The sequence below is a fragment of the Tyto alba genome, unplaced genomic scaffold, assembly GCF_018691265.1.
Source record: "Tyto alba isolate M040663 unplaced genomic scaffold, T.alba_DEE_v4.0 Super-Scaffold_38, whole genome shotgun sequence".
Lineage (NCBI taxonomy): Eukaryota > Metazoa > Chordata > Aves > Strigiformes > Tytonidae > Tyto > Tyto alba.
Genome location: NW_024881313.1, coordinates 23,843,693 through 23,863,413, shown reverse-complemented (window position 1 = coordinate 23,863,413; position 19,721 = coordinate 23,843,693). Strand labels below are relative to the sequence as shown.

Below are 19,721 nucleotides of genomic sequence, written 5' to 3'. Positions count from 1 at the left end.
ACTATGCTGTTTCAGAATACTCCTCTCCCCAGAAAAAAAGGAGCAAATGACTTGATTCTTTTACAGAACAATACCCACTATTCAGAGTACCCTGCAGTTCCTCCCTTTGACAAGGGCTGTCAGATCTGGCAAAGACAGAAAAAAAGATGAGTCCCGGTCCTCTGATAAAAGGACCTTTTGTGAGAAACTGAAAATTAAGTCTCTTCTCAATACAGGGATAACCCTGTATAGAGAAAACAGGTATGGATATATATTACAGGCATATGCCAGAATTATGATATTTGCCCAGTGTTACTGAAATAATACTAAAATAATTAAGTTATTCAGAGTTTTAATGCTCCTAGAAGTTTCCTCTACTGCTAGCCTACAAAAAAACAAAATCCTTTGATCTCAATGCTAACAAACAAGATTTTCTCAGCCCACATATTCTGCATGAAACAGTAATACAAATCTAACATTTTAATACAATATGTATGTGTATTTAATTACATTTACATATTTAAATTACCTTACTACATTAACAATACTATAGATACAGTATTTGGTAAAAATAACTAGCATGGTTAAGTCTTCAAATTTGGTATTGTTTTCTAGCAAGTGTAAAACAGAATAGAAAACAAAGTTTCCTTGTGAAGAATAAAGTGTATTTTAACAGAAGCAGCCAAGGCCTGCTGCAAAATACAGATCACATATGTTGACATTTACACAAAACCTTGCAGTAATAAAAGGTACTGTCATTCACTATATTTACAAGAAACCGCCCAATAGTTGTTGCTGATTGCACTATAGTGATTATTTAAAAAAAAAAACAAACAAACAAAAAAAAAAAAACACAACACAACAACACAGCATCCTTGTCTTGTCCTTCAGAAATCAGAAATAATTTGTCCATAAGGAGTGATCTTGTTTAAACTGTACGTGCTAAAAAATATACAACTCTACAATAGGAAGAGGTTAGAAAAAGTTGAATATTATGGAAAAAAAATTTATTAGTCTATACAAGTCTTCTGAACCAAACCATTGGCTTTGATACAGTAAATTTAAGTGAATACTCATTGCAATAGTATTTTTCAATACAGAGATCAAGAAGCCCTATAGCTTCCCATTTAGTGTCTGTGACAAGTTTTATTTCTGAACAAGTAGCAGCACAAAGACGACGTGACAGAGATCTTCACAGTCACAAGTGAGCTACAATTTAAGATAAAGTTATTTTACAAACATTAGGAAAATTAGGCATCCATCCCAAAGCGTGACAAACTGATTCACAATGAAGGAACAAAGATGTCATTCAGACCCCTTGCCAATAATGAAGACTTTCTACAGCAAGTCTAGAGTAGAACGCATCATAAAAACCTAGAGTGCAAGAGTACCACAAATTTAGTATATAAATATCACAGGATTAAAACTCCAGTTCAGCTATCAACTGAAGTGATAATTAAAAAGAAAAAAGGGTGTCCCCCAGCTTTGCAAAGGAAGCTTTCAAAGCATCTCTTCAAGAAGGTGCTGACACCAACTATGGCCTGTGCCAATTTGTATTTTAGACCACTCTGCTGAAAGAGAAAAATTTAGCAGATTTGTCCAAGAACAGTATAATCTTGTTCTTTTTAATACCATAAAAAAAAGCATTTACTAGAAGAGATGAAATGTAACATTTATAGCTCACACTGTTTTAAAGATCTGTGCACACTATAGAGTTCTATAATTTCAAGAGTATTTAAAAATAAGAGCAAATAATGCAGTAATGTGTTTCTGTTAGATAGATTTGTTTAGAATAGTTACATGATGAATGTATACAGTTGTAAAATTTTTAGTGCATTTGTTCTTGCACATTATTTATGCTACTTATAAAAACCTGAAGATTGCAAATTGGGCATGCTTACCATAACATTTTCGAACTGGGAAAGCTGCAGAACATTTTTCCTACAAGTGTTCACTGCCATGATACAAAACAATTATGTGCAAACTGCAAGGTCCCTAAAAATAGCATTTAATGAATTTATATACAGAAAGATGTCACTATCTGTTTAAATATGCAAAGAATAAGCTTCCCAAAGTTTATAACATAGAACAATATCCACCACATGCTCCTCCTCCTCCATATCCTTCTTCCTTGTTTGATAATTTTACACCTCTGTTTTGGCTCTCACTCTCCCACAGTCCAGGAGTCTGAATGATTTTTTCAACAAGTTCTTCAAAGGCACACTGTACACCATCGCATGTTTTTGCACTTGCCTCTGGAGAAGGGACACAAGAATCCAAATGTTAGCATAGCTTACAGTAACTTGTTTAGTATTTCTCTTGCAGTTAAGTCTCAACCTACAATTTAGACTTACAACAATGTATTCTGTAACAACACAGCAGTACCAAAATTAGCAGGTATGCAGATTTCTGATGCCACATAAGGCAACACCTCAAAAGAGTCTTAGCAGAAGAGCTTCCAAGTTGAATGTCACCAGAATGTATGGAGACAACTATAGGTTAATTTTTCTGTGGAAAGCTCTCCAGTAAGAAGAAAGGAGTGTTCTACTAACTTAAGATGTCTGATAAACCTTGTTGTCGTCCTGTATTTCAATTCTGTACATTAGTCAGAACTACAGTACCACTGTATCATAAGTGGCAAGGATCCATTCTGTAGGATTCTGGGCAGCCTCCATGATACAACTCATTTGATAAAAAAGCAGTAAGGAATCTAATTTCTTCTACAGTTAGCAGAATTCTAAGTAATTTCACTCAGGAGCCTTACTTTGGCTTAAGTCCAAGAAATATGCTCACAGGGTATATTATGAGAACAACAGACACCATCTGAAACTGTTCAGTCCCACTAGGGCTTGCCTTGTTCTTATACACAGCCATGCATATACTTAGCCAAATATAACATGCATATATATACACATATATTCAGTTATAGTTTAATTTTTGTATTTCTTTTCATCTTCCATGCACTTAACAGTCTGTGCCTCAGCTTTGAGCTTCTATTTCCACATCTGACACTGTAGCCAAAAAGAAAAACAGCAAGGTACTAGACAAAGACATGTCATTTGTCAGAGATGAGGAGCATAAGTCTAAGTACAGGACGTGTCAATGAACTGCTTTGCTACTGGAGTCATCCTATAAAGTAATCCCTACTGACCCTTATATAAAACATGTAATAAGCTTAAACATAAAGAATCACTTCACCACCCACTTTAATTTATCATTACAATGCTTTGCCTACAAGACCCATCTCATTTTGCAGCACAATGAAACCAACATATTGGCTCCAGTCATGATTATATCATTATTCAATCCCACCCACCACTTAAAAGTTAATTATATTCCCATTTTTAAATCCCAGTACCAATACAGATTTCTGTCAAGTACCAGCTCTTTTGCTATACCGAAAGTTGGCCACTAGTACCAGTTTTCTCTCTTTCATTTTGCTTCTGCTATTAATTTAGCAAGTTGGCTGGGAAAAGACATCAGACAAAACCCCAAACCTAAAACAGGTTTTGTCAGACTACAGTAGAGCCTGTATTTCACCCTTAATCCTTATGAATGTCAGAATACTTGTCCACAGTTAGAATAGGTATCTGGACACATTTAGGGACAATTAAAAAAAAAAAGAAACATGGGAATAACTATTATCTTTGTACCTACTGCAGCTAAGAAATACCATTAATAGGATTGTACATATAAACCCTATCAGTCCTACAGGAGTGGTACTTCTCATTATGTAAAAAAAAAAAAAATCAAGATCCCTGAGATATCTGTAACATACCTATGAACAGCATGGAATGTTTTCGTGCAAATTTGAGACCTTCATTTCTGTCAACTTCGCGGTTTTCCTATAATAAGACATAGCATTAATATGCATTATATGAATTATTAACAAAATACACCAACAGATTAATTACTGCAGTTGAATTCAGTTTACCTTATCAATTTTGTTTCCAACTAGCATCTTCACTATGTCATTCCTTGTACAGTATGTTTCCAGTTCATTTAACCAGTTATCCAGCTTGACAAAAGTATCTCTTCTCGTGACATCGTAAACTGAAAGATATTAGCAATATTATTTCCACAATATTTTTCCAAGAAATACAGATTATGTTAGAAAAGGAGCAAAAATTATGGCTTTTTGAATTAGAAAACTGAGGGAGTCCCAAGGAGCACAATTTACCTACTACAGCAAGACAATAATTGGAAAAAGAGTTGAACATCCAGCAGTTCAAATCACCAAAGATACTAATGCAGAGCAACTCTGAGATTTGGTCATCTACTGTTCTCAGACTATACTATCTTCAGACGTCCTTACTTATAGACTAGAGACCATCATTCTCCAAAGAATTTGATTGCAGTCTGCTGATGTAGGCTATTTATTAACATCACTACATAAAAGATATGCAAAGAGAATGGCATGACCTTCCGCACTGTGCTAATTAGTTATAATTAAGACTTAACACCACTGCTAGGCTACTGATTTAGCTAAGAAAAGTAAACTGATCATCAAATCCTCATAAATACCAGTGAACTGCTGAATTTTTAGCATTTCAGTGTTTCAAAATATTTAGTATTTCTGTGGGATGTAATAAGCCATGCTAGGAGCAGAAACGGCAGACAAAAAGTAGACTTCGCTAAACCTAAAATCTGTCACCCAGCAACTATCTAATAGCTACCATTTCAAGCTACTAAAGTATCTTTTCCTTCATTCTCACATCCCACGTGCAGACAAGGCTTAAACAGTTTGTTTCAATCAAATCTATAGCTTGGCTTGCACGAACAACCTTATTTTTAGGAAGCCATTTAACAAATAGTCAGGAGATTAATAAATAATCAGGAAAAGATTATTAAATAAAATGAGAGCGCAAGTCTCAACAGCAGAACTTTCTAGCTCCCAAACAGTACTTGCTTATCTTTACAGCTTTCAACAGTTAAGTGGCAGGTTCAGCGTCAGCAACTAAGTGACTTGACAAGACATGCCTTGACAGCATCTTCCTATATCAGGAAGATAACGAGACTCAGACCGTGGAAACAGTACATACAAAACACCACCTACCAAGCAGTCTCATGAGGGAGGTTATTCCAAGTTAAACCATTTAACTGGACACAATATCTTACCAAGAATCTCTCAAGTCAGACATGATCTCAAAAAAAAAAAAAAAAATTAAACTTGCTTCTCTGTCTTTACTTGAGGTAGCTCCTCACTTATAGCAGTGGAGAAGCAGAACTCCACAGTGCAGTGCCTAGTTACCAGGTTTCCATACAGGAAAGAAAAGCACAAGAGACTTCACTGTGAAGTTGTAATTAAGGGGGTTTGGCCTGCGTTTTTCCCCACACAGACTGATGCTTTTCATGCTCCTAGCTAGTCTTTTCTAAGTGATTCTGACTCTGTAACACTCCATCACTAAGAAGACGCAAACAGGAAAAAAAAAACAGCCAGACTCCACAGTGTTTATATTCATTTCATCAGGAAAAGGAACTGGAAGAAGAAAGAGAAAGCTGTATACATACAGTTACAGAAAGAACACGCCGCGAAGAGAAAAATATTTTTAAAATTTTTTTTTGACTCTGCTTAGTAAGCACAGGCAAAAACCCCAAAATAATAAATAAAAGGCAAATTCCTAGCAGCACAGGGACAGCTCCAAGCTATCACTTCAAACAGCAGTAGCTTTTAATCTCATGCAAAAATCAGTGGTTCTCAAGCCAGTGAGACTGACTACATGAGAAAGAAGTCAGACATCAAACTCAAGATCCTTTAATATATGAGTTGTTCAACACAGATATAATGACTTTTAATATCAATTAGATATTATAGAAAGGTTATATGGGTTTTTATAACTCCAGTGCATGAGAAAACCACAAACTTATTCAAAATGGCATGCAAAGCTATACTCACCTAGGATAACACCTTGTGCACCTCTATAATAACTGGGTGTTAATGTTCTGAATCGCTCCTGACCTGCAGTATCCTAAAAAGTCATTCAGAAAATTCCATTATTCCAAATTTGAGCAGAATCTAGTTTATCTCTCAGGTATTCTCCTTTTAATGAACTTACAAAATATGATTCAAAGTATATTAAACTACCAGATTAATTGAGTTTATACCCTCCCCTGCTGTTTTACTGCACATTAACTTTGAGGTTTTTATGTAGTCTGTCCTGGGAAACACCTTTAAGCTGTTAGGTGAAGTAAATAGTTGGACTACATAGCAGTAAAACAGCCATTTCTGCAGAAGCATTTGTTCTGCAGCTAGTATAGCAGCAACTAGCAAGAAAGAAGCATAGCTGCAGTACTAAGATTTTGTAATGAGCATCAAAACCCACCGCAACAAAACTAGTCCTCTCACTTCAATCACCTTGATCCAATTAAATTTGATTCAGTGCCAGGGTAAATGCATTTAACTTGCTATGACAGAGCAGAAGCAGAAATAAGTCAGAGATTTTTTTGGCTTTAAGTTGAATTTACATCCTCAAATTTAAAGTGTCAACAGTTCTGCAAAAAAACCCAAATAACATAATGGTGTATTCTTCTCAGATATTAAGTTAAAGTGCACATTCACTGCAGACTTCATGCACAGAAGATTTAAATAACTTCAAGTTACCCTGGATTAGAAGCAACACAGGAAACACTGTGGATTCAAAATGGTTCCCTGTGAAAGAACCTGATTAACTGAACTGGACTTCCAACATTCTACCAATCACTCAGCCAATCCCAGACATCTCAAACCAGTTCTGTGTCATGATACACCTTTACAAGCTTTTTTTTTTCCAGTTTACCAAAGAATTATTTCTTCATATATTCACCAATATGAAAGAAGATAAACCCTAATTTAGACCTATGTAACATTTTTCATCCCATGATCACTCATTCTGCTACGTCTAGTTTTTCTCCTGTATGTCTATTTGTCTGTCAAGTTGATGCAGTTATTTTCCTTGTCAAACCTATTTATTTTAGTGATGATTACTATTGTCACACTAACACTTAAATCCTTTGTTAATCAAGAAACACCCTTAAAGCAACAGAAGTATTTCAATACATATTTCATGTTCCACTACTACTTCCCGAGGATGTAAAGATCAGGTATCTCGCTTATATGAGAAATAAGGTTTTATTCTTGCTTGTTACAAGAAGCCACAACTGGGTCTGAATATTCAAAACGTTCTTCAAGTCATGCAATTATGGAGGCTGGTTTGCAGAATGGAGAATGTTTAAAAAAAGCTTGGAAGTACTTTTTATTTCTTCACTTGCCATGAATTTAGAAGTTCTACTTTAGCATAGATGTTGAACACTAAGGCTATGATTACAAACACTGCCTCTCCCTAATTCAGCTGCGTCTACTACAAATAAGAATGATCTTGATCCTATAAAAATCTTTATATGAGGGCTGTTAAGTTTTTAGGCTAAAAACTGTTTCGAGTATAAATTGAGCATGCAACAGTAATTCTTAACCTATTAATACACTACTAAATTTTGCCTAAAACATTTAGGTTAAGTGCACCCTTTTAAAACCTGTCAAGTACAGACAAGAACAATGTATAAAGGGAAGTCTCAGATTAGTGAGGGTTAACTCTTTGGAAGTTTAGCAATGAATTAGTCATTTAAAAAAACCTAGGAATTTACATATTCACTGTTTTGAAATCTGAGTGATTTAGTATAATTTTATTCCTCCTTTTCTCTGCTCCTATCCCAACCAGACCTTTAATCAGTGCTGCAGAAGCAGTTCATAGGCAAGGGAATTGCTGTATTAGCCAGCTGTCCCACAGTTCATTCCACCTTCTGAATGGTTCAATATTAACGTCCCACTCCTCCAAATCACCTTCATATTAAATAGAAAAGGGCTCTATACAAACTGTACATTATACAAGCCATCACCATTCCTACAGTAAAGCAATACATTAAGAACTTAGAAGAGACTTACCCATATTGCCAGTTTAGCTTTGTTTCCATCAACCGAAATAGTTTTCACCTTGAAGTCCACACCTAGAGGAGAAAAAATACTTTAGTTCTTCAAACATACCACAGCTATATTTGAAAGAGAAAGGAACGAGAAAAGGAAAAAAAAAAAAAAAAAACAAACAGAAACAAACTCAGAAAACAAGTTGTGTTTTGACAGAAGCAGGAAGAGTGAATTTCATTAGTTATTTATGAACCTTGCTCAAAACTCAAGGTTTGGTTGCTGACAGGCTTTTGCAAAAGCCTAAGGGTCTTTTAAGCCCTTGACTCACAATATTTTACGGAAGGCAAATACTACATTTACTGTATTAAAGCACATATTCCAGGACAAATATTCAACCTTATAATTCAAATGGATTAACTTTCTATTCATTACCATACATATGTTCTCCTTGAGTATGTCCACGGTCTTGAGCAACAACATACTTTCAAAATAAATGAAACTGCACTGAGGTAGCTATTTGCTCTGTTTCCCTATCTCAGGCTGACCAAGTCCTGTCAAGGTCATCACGCAGAGGTAAACAGATATAGACAGAGACTCACCTACTACATGATTGCTATCAAGTGAGAAATAATGTTAGATTATAGTAATTCCTCTAATAAACATTTCTTACAGGGATTCCAGCTACATTAGGGACTCACCAATACCACCAGTTGGTGACCAAGGGAAAAAACTGACAATGTGGTAACAGTTCTGATGTTGGTAAGACATCTACCTTAGTATCTGACAATTCCCTCCCACTTTTTTTTTTTTTTTTTTTTTAAAAGACACAGGAACTGGCAGCCTATCACTTCCCAAGGACAAGCTGCACAAAACTCAAGCCAAGGAGGGCAAGATATTAATGACTGTGCAAAATTAAAGGATATAACAACAAGCAGCAGTTTTAGAGGCTGAGTACAGTTATGATCCATTTTGCTGTAATTTAGTCCTTAGGTTACCCATAGCAAGTAACTGGAAGCATGTTGCAATTATTTTGGAGTGACTCTCACTCCCCACCAGGCAGGAGCCCTGAAATGAAGTAGTAGTGTGAAAAGTTGATGTGTTTATATGAACAACTTTAAAGTGTAACAGCAAACTTCTGGCACTTTGACTTAAAATGGTAGTCATTGTACTTGCTACAAGAAGAATTTCTGTTTTAACTACTCTAACACAAAATATTTAAGTAGGGCCTTACCATAAATGTGCTGCGTTTATATTCCCAAGGCCATGCAGATTACAAACAAATGCGAACAGCTGCCAAAATATATTCAATTTAAAGTCACAGAGGGTATACAGGATGCTTAAGAAACTGCACATTGCAAGCAGACTCATGACTTCACTCCAACCAACATTTAACAGAGCTTTATTGAAAAAAAAAATACACACAATTTTTATTCCACTGTTTCACAGCTTCAGCTCACTAGTGTTCCCTGAAGTGTCAAGTGATTTTCAGACTACATTCTGCACTGGAAGAAACCCATCTCCTTTTATTTCAAGCAAAATTTTGCCAAAGTACATTAGCTTTTGCAGTAACTGATCATAACTCTGTTTTTTCAGGGACCTTATTCCCTAACTTAGCAGTAATGCTCCATGCCACGTAAAAGGATGGTACGTTATTCTGGAGTTATGCTCACAGAAAAGGTCACTATTAACTTTGTTTTAAACACCAGTTCTTAGAACTTTACCTAGTTCATAAAAGATTGTTATGCTAGCAAGTTGACTCAAATTGATCCTAAAGAACATCCCGTCCTGCCAATTTTTCAGCACTCAACAGTAACTTTCAGACTAACAGAATCTCTTCTTCCACTGTAATTGCATATTTCTTTCCCTAAACTATAAAAATCACCATTGCTTAGCCAGGATGGTCAACAGCTCACAGCACATTCTTTTATCCGTTAGTCTGACATCAAAATCTGTAACTGTAGATATTACAAATCTATCACATACTTAATGGAACCAATCAAAAGTATGTCACAGTAGTTTCAAGATGAGTAACTTTTTTCCTCAGGACAAACTTATTAGGTGTATTTTGAAGACACGGTATCCTTCTCTCATTCAGTAAACAGATTCAGTATCTTGTGCCTACACAGTTCTGCAATTTACATTTAATGGAAAGTACATATACACCTTTATGTTAGCCTTGCTGCTAGCTTAAAATTAAAAGATAACGCTTTAAACTCCGCATGAGCAATGCAAGTAAATTAAGAAACTAAGATAGTGAATAAACACCATGTATTATAGACTTATTATGGAAAAGCAAAAGTATGAAAATGAACACCAAAATATATCCTTTAAAGTGCTCAAGACACGGAAAACAATTCTAGTAAATCAAGGAGCTCCACACATACAAAAGCCAGTTAACAAAGAAAAAATCTTTTAAATAACTAGGTTTCTGATTATCAATCTGCCATAAAAGAGGACAGGTAGAAAAAATGCAGGGCTCAAGAAAATCTTGTTAAATTGAACAAACAGGGTACTTATGTTCCCTGAACACTTCAGTGCAATACTGACATGTTTGTGTGACAGGTGTCAGTTCTGAGCTTGCAAGAGTGATGCTTCTACCCTTGACACCAGAAAGCTGACAGTGCTTTCACCATGCCTTGGAAGGCCAGAAGCAACACAGCACTACCAGACTCTACTGTGTGTTGACACCTAGTGCCTCAGCCAAATGAGCACAGCACTACACACCAACATACTATGGACCTACAGTCTACAAGGAATAACTGTATCACCTTCATGCTTCTCTTGCATTTAGGCCGGCATGCCATGATGTATTTAGAGGAAGTGCAAAATCAGCCAGAACGTATTATTTGTGTGGTAGATAACTGACAAGTTGGACAGCTTAGAGTTGGAAGACTCCAAGTGCAAGGAAGGCTAAAAAGAGACATAGATCTGTACAATACATTACTTCACTTACGAAATGAGGATTGCACTGAACACTTATCTAGAATCTCTCATACAAAGAGAAAGCAAGTAAAGACAAGCATGAGCAGTAAGGACAACAGAAAATACTGGGGTATATATAGTCTGATAAGATCCACATGATGAAACCTGGCAAACAAGCTAGCCTTAAGAAAACACAAGGAGGACAGAAGATCTGCTAGGCTGTATAAAATATGGTTAATCCAACTGAAGCTACTGAGGACAAAATATTTGCCCAAGGCAGCTTATTCTTCTGAGAATATCACAGCATTTTTATAAAACTCTGAAGAAAAAAACCCTCCAAAACAATAGTATAGGGTTTCATTTAAATTGCACCCAGTAGGTTTGTGCAAGCTACAAAGAAAAGGTACATCTCAACAGGTCACTACAAGGGACCGGTTGTGCTGCAGCCAAGGCTTTTCCCAGAGTTGTGGTTTTGCATGCAGTTGTTGTTTGCTTTGTTGTTTTGGTTTGTTTTGTTGTGAGGTTTTGTTTTGTTGTGAGGTTTTGTTTTGTTGGTTTGTTTTTAAACATATAGCACCTTATCTCTTTACTTTCTAATCTAAAGTATAAATATAGGCACTTTAACCAGTTCAGCAGTCAGTATGTAGATGATAGTGAAAGATGACATTATTTGTAGTCAAATCCATTAATTTTGGAAAAGCACCATACTCTGCAGTTTCAACAGGAAAGCCTCAAAATTATTTAAAAACCTCTTCCATCCCCAAACTCAAAACAAAATAGTGTTTCATCAACAAAAAAATAAATCCTAACATCTAGGGCAATCTAGGCCAGCATTGGCTCAGTCTCTAGAAACTTCCTTTTCCTGCCAAATGATCGTGTTCATTCCAAATTAGTCTATTTGTTTCAGAACTCAAACTCTATTTGAAGTAACGCTCCCATTGATTACTCTTCCCCCTTTTCCATATCAGAAACAGAGCAGGGTAGGAACTGCCAGTAGACCCTATTATTGGCAAAGTAGAATCTGCCAGTAGTAAACCTTGAGTTGTTGCTATTTAACAGCCAACAATTAGCTACCGCACATGCTGTTGTGCATTTTGACAAATCCTAAAGAAGAATAATTACTTCAGGAAATAATTCCTTACTTTCTCAAACTGTGCACTGATGTCAGTTTTTGACAGTGAAAGTGTATTATGTATGAACAGCAGAAAGAAAAAAAAAAACACAATTAAAAAAAAACAAAAAACACAACAAAATAAAGATGCCCACACTGAGACCAAACTAGTCTATTGGTACCCAAAACATCATGAAAACTAAAGTAGCTATTCTGCACTGACTTTCTGGAACACACAGTGGACATACCGAGAAAATAACCTGATTGGAAGTATATACAGTGACAAAACTACTTGGATTAGAATACAAGATTGCCATCTTCACCACTTGGCCTGTTCCACTCCTGTTTCCTTCCACCCTATCCTTCCTCATGAACTGAGGTAAGGCTACTTGTCCAAGTTCCTTTTTTACAAACAAATGAACAAAAATAGGCCATGTTCCCCCCTCAGCTGCTCAGTGCTTTATATGAAACAGTACTCCTGTATCTTATTAACACAAATGAAAGTTAGATCAATTTTTTGACTTCTTAACCAATCAGACAGAGCTGGCTTTGTTTACTAACAGCTGAACTCAAAGAAAAAGTTTGAAACAAGTCCTTAGCCAGAACTCTTCCTACAGAGAAAGTAAAAAATGCAACTGAAGTACGTTGTGTAGAAAAGTCATCTCTATTTTCCATTACTTCAGTTATTAATTTGGTACAGACTTCCACCACATTCTTAGAAGTGTCATTTTGCTTCCTCTGACAACCATCTACATAGTATATATCCTGCATTCTGGGTCATTCTCCTCCAGCACAATTGACTTCACTGTTGGCAAGTACCATACCAACATAGCAATGATACATCATTGCTTTTTTCCCCAGCAGCTCTAGATTATTGGTGCTCTTCCATTTTTTTCAAGAGTCTAGCTGACAGGGAATTGATTACTAAGTAGAAGAGAAAAAGCCACATTGTAATCTCCTCCCTATAGAGGAAAACTAGAAGCTACACAGAGCCCAGATAATTCCATTATTGTCAGGAGTTGCAAGACCCAATATCCCCTACTACAGGGAGTCTTAAGTCTTCTTAAAATAGCTTCCAAGTATCATATTACATAGAACAAGTTCTGGACAGCAATATTACTATTCAAACAACTTGACAGGTATCTGGCACAAATAAATCAGTAGGAGATGTAACAGTAGCTCTTACATTTCCATTTTAGCCTGAAATGCTGACAAGCAGTGAACTGCAGGTTGTTCCACTAGACCCTTTCACTGCCCATACCTATGACTTCCATCTTCCTGGTGAAGGTGACATTTATATCTGTTTTCCTAGCTAAGGATATATTTTTGCATAAAGGTGACAACTACAGGCCAATACAGTCAATGCTCTACACCAATGAGCACTGCATGCTAAAACTGCGTCCACATCATTCTTTCCTTACAGAAAAGCAGACATGTCTGAACTTCACTACCGGTTAGGCAAGTCTGAACAAACTACAATTTTGTACTTAAGTTGGTATAAATTTTTCCAAGGTAGCATCAGCACATACTTACCAATTGTTGCTGCAAGTTCCGGGTCAAACGTATCATCTGTGAACCGCAGCAGAAGGCTGATAGGGAGGAAAGAAAAATAAGGTTACTGTTATTGCAGCATATCTGCAGCTTGCTGGAAGACTTTAAATTACAAGTCTGAAAGTAACAGCAAGATCACGTAGCTAAGTAAAAACACATCTCAATTTTCCATAATTTCTCTCCTACAAAAAAACAAGAAGGAATTACAAAAATAATACAGTAGACATGTTCTTCTAGAAAATCCCAGGCCTCTCTGCACCTATTACCAAGTACGTCCCTTTGAAAACAAAGTACCACACAAATTGTCCAATCAGTTGCCTGAACAGTGACATGGTCTGCTTCTCAAAGTGTTTTACTTCTGTCTTATTCTATTTCTGTTCTCCCAGGATTCAGTACAAAAGTAATATTTTTTTTTTGGTTTTATATTGCCTCACACAGTATTTCTGTAAGCTTAAGAAGAAAATTCCAAATCAGCTTTTCACCCCACAAATAACTCCTTGAACTGGACACACAGTGTAACAGTAAGGACTACATGCATCAGAAATAAAGATGCAGAAGTTTAAGAGTAGAATTGGCTCACCACTGTTTAACAATTTTGTATCTTTTTGTATATAAAGACTTTCACAGACTCAACATTTCCTCCCATTCTGATGGATATGTTTGCTACTAATAGAAGAACAGCTACAACTAAGATTTACCAGCACATCACACAACAGTAGTAGGGTCCCTTGAAGAAGTGTTCATACTGCCACTGTACTTCTGCCATATATAACTATTTTGGCAAGAGACAAATATCCTCAGCATACAGTTTTTAATATCACCATCTTATACATCTGTGGCAAGTGTATATTACCACATGGCAGACAGCTGTTTGCTATGATTGACAGCTTCTATTCATTTCCAGGCTAGAGAAGCAGAACAAAACCCTATTTATTTTCTAGTCTTTCCCCCACCCTCCCCTCCTCTCCTTCTCCATGTGAATTTAGCAGCCAAGTCCTTTTTAGCATTTGGCCACAGTCTTGCATTGACAGAAAATGGTCTATAGAAATTCCTTACTTCAATAAGGCTAGATGACAACTCTGAAGTTAACCACAGACCAACCTTTTTTTCCTTATTCCAGAACCCCAAAACCAAATGGTAGCTTTACTTACCAAATAATAATTAATTTAAAAAAAAAAAAAAACTGATAGCACATTGTTTTTTAGTGGTACCTTCAAGACAGCTGTATCAGGACGTGATTTAAGAGCAGCTATTTTTAATTACCACCAAAAGTAGTTTCACTCAAAACAAACAAAATATGGAATCCTCATACTGCCACTAGAATAGAAACATCAGTTTACAAGTCTTAAGTGCTAAATCTGGCCAACTTCTACTTTCCCCACCTTTCTTTCATATGTAGATATCCTCTTCTACAAAGTACAGCACACCCACAGGGACCAGGTTTAAGACATTTGTTTCAGAATTCAGGACTCCAACCACTTACTACACCATGCTAACACAAGTTTAACATCTCGCCTTTCCCAGTCAAGTAATAAGCAAGTGACACGAATTCAGAAATTAATTCAATATTAAGTTCCCGTACCCAAACAACTGTAGTGTTATCATTTCATAGCAATTTTATTTCCCCTACATAAAGTCTCTTTTAACAACTTTTCTGATGTGAAGAAGTACACATATAAGTAGGTATATAAAAATATTGTGCATACTGTCTCAGGAAAAATTTCTCCACATGGCCACATATAAAAGAGATGACCTCAACTAAAAAAAATTTGCTCAGATCACGTCTGTCACCAGGAGCCTACCATACTAGATTATCAATTCAGTACTCAAAGTAGCGACTGACAGATTTTTAACAAATTAGTGAGTTTTTTCTAATTAGAAACTTGTATGTTACTTAGCATCATGGTAGAAAACTCAAATTACTGCCACAAAAACATCAAATCTAACATTAGTATGGTACATTCCCAGACACCCTCCTGCATTTATATCCCACTTCCTTCATTAAGATCTATGGCACTAATAAAAAAAGTTAAAGAAAAAAAAAAAAAAAAACACTAAAAGACAAAAAAGGCAGCTTAGACAAAAGCCATGAAAAGGGCAGGGGATGGATAAGGAACTCAACCTCACAGTACTTGAGAAAGAGTATAATTAGCCATCAGAAGAATGACTGGTGGATCTACTTCACTGCCTACCTGATCTGCGCCCCCCCTCCCCCCAGTGCTGTGTCACTTGTGATTCCATATATACATGTTATGGAGTATATTAGTCACAAAGTGCTGTGGAGATGCACAAGCGCGCCCATGTTGACAGGACACACGGCTGCACAGGACACGGGGAGGCCTAGATCCCCCCGGGCAAGGCCGGCAGAGCTCTGCTTCGTCTCATTTTTCCAACCGGGTCAGGCAGTGACCAACTATCCCCTCCCCGTCGCGGGGCCGGCGGCTGGGGAGGGGCTGCAGAAGAGGCAGGCAGCCCCGGGCAGAGGGATCCTCTCGCCGGCCGGAGGGCTGACCGAGGAGGGGCGAAGAAGCTCCCGCCGCGGGGCTTCGGCCCTCCCCGGGGCCGGCCGCGCCCAGGCCGGGCGGAGGGGAGACGGGACGGGGGACTAGGCCGGGCCCGACCGGTGCCCCGCGTCGCGGCAGGGGAGCCTGGGGGAGGCGACCGCCCCCTCACCTGGACTTGCCGACGCCGCTCTCGCCGATGATGAGGATCTTCAGGGTAGTCAGCACGTCCTCGTCCATTCCGGCAGCGCCCCCGGCCCGACCCCGCGCGACGCGACGCTCCCTGCGCAGCCTGCGGCGGCACCGCCTGCGCCTGCGCGCGCCGCCGCCCCTTGTCACGCGCCCCCGCGCAGCCTGCCCCGCGCATGCGCCCCTTGGCGCCGCAGGTGCGCCGGCGGCAGGGGAAGCGGCAGGAGGAATGGCGCCTCGCCTGCGGGCGGCGCATGCGCGGAGGTGGTGGGCGGGAGTCGCGGCGCCCGCTGTTTGTTTTCGGCGGGGGGACGTGCGCAGGAGGCGGTGAGGGCAGCTCTCGCCGGACGCCTCTGAGGTGGGGGATGTCCGCGGGTTACTCGTTTCTTTTGGCGTCAGGGATCGGGATCGGTGGAGAAGAGAAACCGGCTGACGTTGCAGAGGGGAAGAAGACAGCTTAAGCCGCAGAACGGTAGCTAGCCAGCTCCCGGTGCTAGCTCAGAGCAAGCGGCTGCCTCTCGAAGCGAAGAACAGCTAGCCGGGAACCCACCACCAAAATAACGGTCTCGTTTGGTTACAGCTCCGCCTATATCCAGCAGTGTAGGCCAGTTGATATGTGACACTACATAGCAATCCTTCATCCTCCATTAAAAGCCCTAAATGTTCAAAAACTGATTCCAGTGAAAAGGCCTCTTTATAACCAATTTGGCTAATCTACTATTATGGCATGAAGCCTACCTCGCACCATGTGTAAGCAAATGCAACTCTTCTAAAATTAATCAAGTGCATGTCTGATGATGTGAGTCTGAAATGGTCCTTGGGCCAGCTAGACAGCCTCTCTCAATCTCTGAAGTCTGACTCAGTAGCACACATGAAAGGCCTTAGTCTCTTACGTAGTCACACCGAATGAACGAGATCAAGCCATGTCAGCAGTTTGCACAAGGCAGGTGTACTTGTGAGACTCTGGTGGATCCTGTCAGAACGCTGGCTGCAGAAGGCAGAGTCCTGATTTTGCTGGGCAGTTGCCTTCAACCGACTTACAGGCTCAACACAGTAACAATCTTGTGTTTCTGTGGTAAACGTCTCTGGTGCCTTTCTCCTTCCTCTTTCAGGATCTGCCCTTCTGCCTCTTTTACCTCAGAAAACTAACTACTGGGATGAGTACAATAACAATAATTATCCTATTAAATTACGGAGGAACATTGTACAATTAAATATGTGCAAATGGCTGGCTGCATTTATACCAAGACTCTTCCTGTTTATTAGTGATAATCTGAGATTTGTTGAAGGTGTGACTTAGTTTTCATGGTTTATATTTCATGCAGTCATACAAGAAAGCAGTATGTCTATGCTCTGTAGTTTTTGTTGAAGTGTATAGGAGCTGTGGGGTCTTAGCATGGAACAGGATGAGAATTCCAATTTGGAAGGTGGACCCAAACAGCAAAAAATTCTACTAATATTACTGAATTCCTTGAAGTCAGAGAGTATCTGTATTCTGGGATTATTTTTTTTTTCACTGTAGCCACAGATTCAGACTATTCAGTATGGATATTAGTCCTGGTTGAGATTATAATTCTCTGTACCTCACTCAGAATGAAGGGTTGGCCAAGATGGCATTCAGATCCTTGGCTTAAATGATGAGCAGACACAAGAAAGGAGGCAAAACGGGCCCTAAATGAACAGTTCCATAGATCATGCTTATGGATGTACTTTGGACCTTCCTAAGCATGGCCTTTGAGAATAGGTTGTTTCTCCATGTTGTCCTGCTTCAGGAAGAACTGAGATTGGACCTGGTTGCTGCAGTCAACCTGTTTGCTGTACGTGTATCTATTTTAACTCTGGAAATCCAGGCTATATTGTGCATTTTTCATCCCTATTACAGGATCCAGTCATAGTGGATAATCAAAGTCACTCAGACCTAGGTCCTTCAAAATAAGAGTATTATTTATTCACTGAAAGATGTACAATAATCAGGGCAAAATATGTACTTATTTTCCTATCAAGCTTTTGTAGGGTTTCTTCAGTCATCTCTGAGTTGGGAGAGACATCTAACCTCATGGAGTTAACTTGTGTCTTCCTGTTTTCTTGCATGCTTTTCACTACTCATCGGGAGTCCTTGGTTACTCATGACAACTAACCTAATGCCTTTCTTTAATAAAGCTGGAGGGTTTTTTTTCTTTTTATCATTTACTATCCTGTTTGATCCCGACCTCAGATATGGGATGGTCAAGCCATAAGAGCTTGGTTAGCCCTCCCTGATAATTAGTCTTCTTAGAAGATCACTGGAGATCTTTGAACTGAATTTTTTTTTACGCTATGCTGTTTCCTTTTGATTTGTTCTCAGGGATCCCTGAATTTCTGGCAGAATGGCACCAAGTAGATCAATTTGTTTGCACATAGTATTTGTAAATAATTATGTGTATACTTTCCTTATTCTTCATGCACTGCTAAAGGAAGCAGTCTGATGGTCGAAAACTAGCATAACTGGTTCCAAGGCAGCTTCCCACCATGTATGGAGAATATATATATAGAGAGAGAGATTAAATCTGCACTTCAGAGTTTCTCCTCATGCCTTGACATTCTTGCATGAATTCCTGGCCTGATACAGGGCTCAGAGAAGTAGAAAAATGTCAGCTCCATCTCAGCTAGCACAAATGTATGTGATCAGTGTTCCTGAGGTTTTGATTACTTCAGGGATATGACAAAGAAGGGAAAACATCTTAACAGTGATAGCTCTCACATTCTCAGCATCAGAGTTCCCTGTTCACTGTTACGGACTTGGTTATATCCTTGACCATGAAAACAGGTAGTTGGGACTGAGTAACTGTGATTATCTTTCTCAAAAGATGGGAATTATTTACCATTTCTCCCTTGGGATTGGGGTCTATAATGAAAGGGCCATAGTACTTCATGTGTCTGCAGGGAACCCTGGACCAGCTGCATAGCACAGTGCCCTTAGGCAGCCAAGGAGAGCATGTTAGAAGGACCTCGGTCCAGTTTGTTCCTGCTGTGCTAGCTGCAGTGTAACCTTAGCAACAGAGATGAGTGTGTCAGTATTGAGTCAGTAATGTGAGAGACAACCTGGAATAAACAACAAAGGGCTCCCTTAGTCTCATTCTGTGTCTGAACGACATCTGGGAGCCTTTGGTAAGTTCACTTGAACCATCTGCCTCAGCTTCCACAGCTTAGACATGGGGATAATGGTACTTGCTATAGAAAACTGCAGAAACAGCAAGGGCTGATGTGCCAGGTGAGCTAAGAGTTTGTGTTCTCCCTGCCAGCACTGCCTCGTTTAGCATGAGCTGTGAAATTCATGATGGGAGAGTAGCTACATAACTGCATGGCTATCCTCCTCTCTCTCCTTTCACCAATGACATCACAAGTAAAAAGAGGCCTTGTAATGTGTAGCTTCTGTTTAGGTTGTTTAGGTACACAAGAGTCTCAGGAAGATGCATCATCTCCAGGTGTCTAAGTCCTTCATTCGTTAGTACTTTCAAAGATTTTCTCAGTTATGCCAACTATGCACAATGTCCAGTAGAAGCTCGGAAGCTCAGCCACTTCAGAGAGAAGG

At 38.8% G+C, this 19,721-nt stretch overlaps 1 protein-coding gene across 1 annotated transcript; it reads right to left on the bottom strand.

Moving 5' to 3' along the window:
- Positions 1 to 622: 622 nt before the first annotated feature.
- RAB18 (RAB18, member RAS oncogene family) lies at positions 623 to 16,298 on the bottom strand. The gene is made up of 7 exons (XM_042802063.1): positions 16,134 to 16,298; positions 13,443 to 13,498; positions 7,898 to 7,959; positions 5,876 to 5,948; positions 3,914 to 4,032; positions 3,758 to 3,824; positions 623 to 2,234 (listed from the first exon to the last, which is right to left on the bottom strand). Exons 1-7 carry the CDS (start codon positions 16,199 to 16,201, stop codon positions 2,056 to 2,058), a joined length of 624 nt encoding a protein of 207 aa, XP_042657997.1. The 5' UTR covers positions 16,202 to 16,298; the 3' UTR covers positions 623 to 2,055.
- Positions 16,299 to 19,721: the final 3,423 nt, after the last annotated feature.

Excerpts from the sequence above, each read along its gene's own strand:
- RAB18 (XM_042802063.1), bottom strand. The coding sequence starts at position 16,201 with ATGGACGAGGACGTGCTGACTACCCTGAAGATCCTCATCATCGGCGAG. Across the intron at positions 13,499-16,133 it reads AGCGGCGTCGGCAAGTCCAG|CCTTCTGCTGCGGTTCACAG; the intron begins GTGAGGGGGCGG and ends CCTCCCTATCAG. Across the intron at positions 3,825-3,913 it reads TTGGAAACAAAATTGATAAG|GAAAACCGCGAAGTTGACAG; the intron begins GTAAACTGAATT and ends GTCTTATTATAG.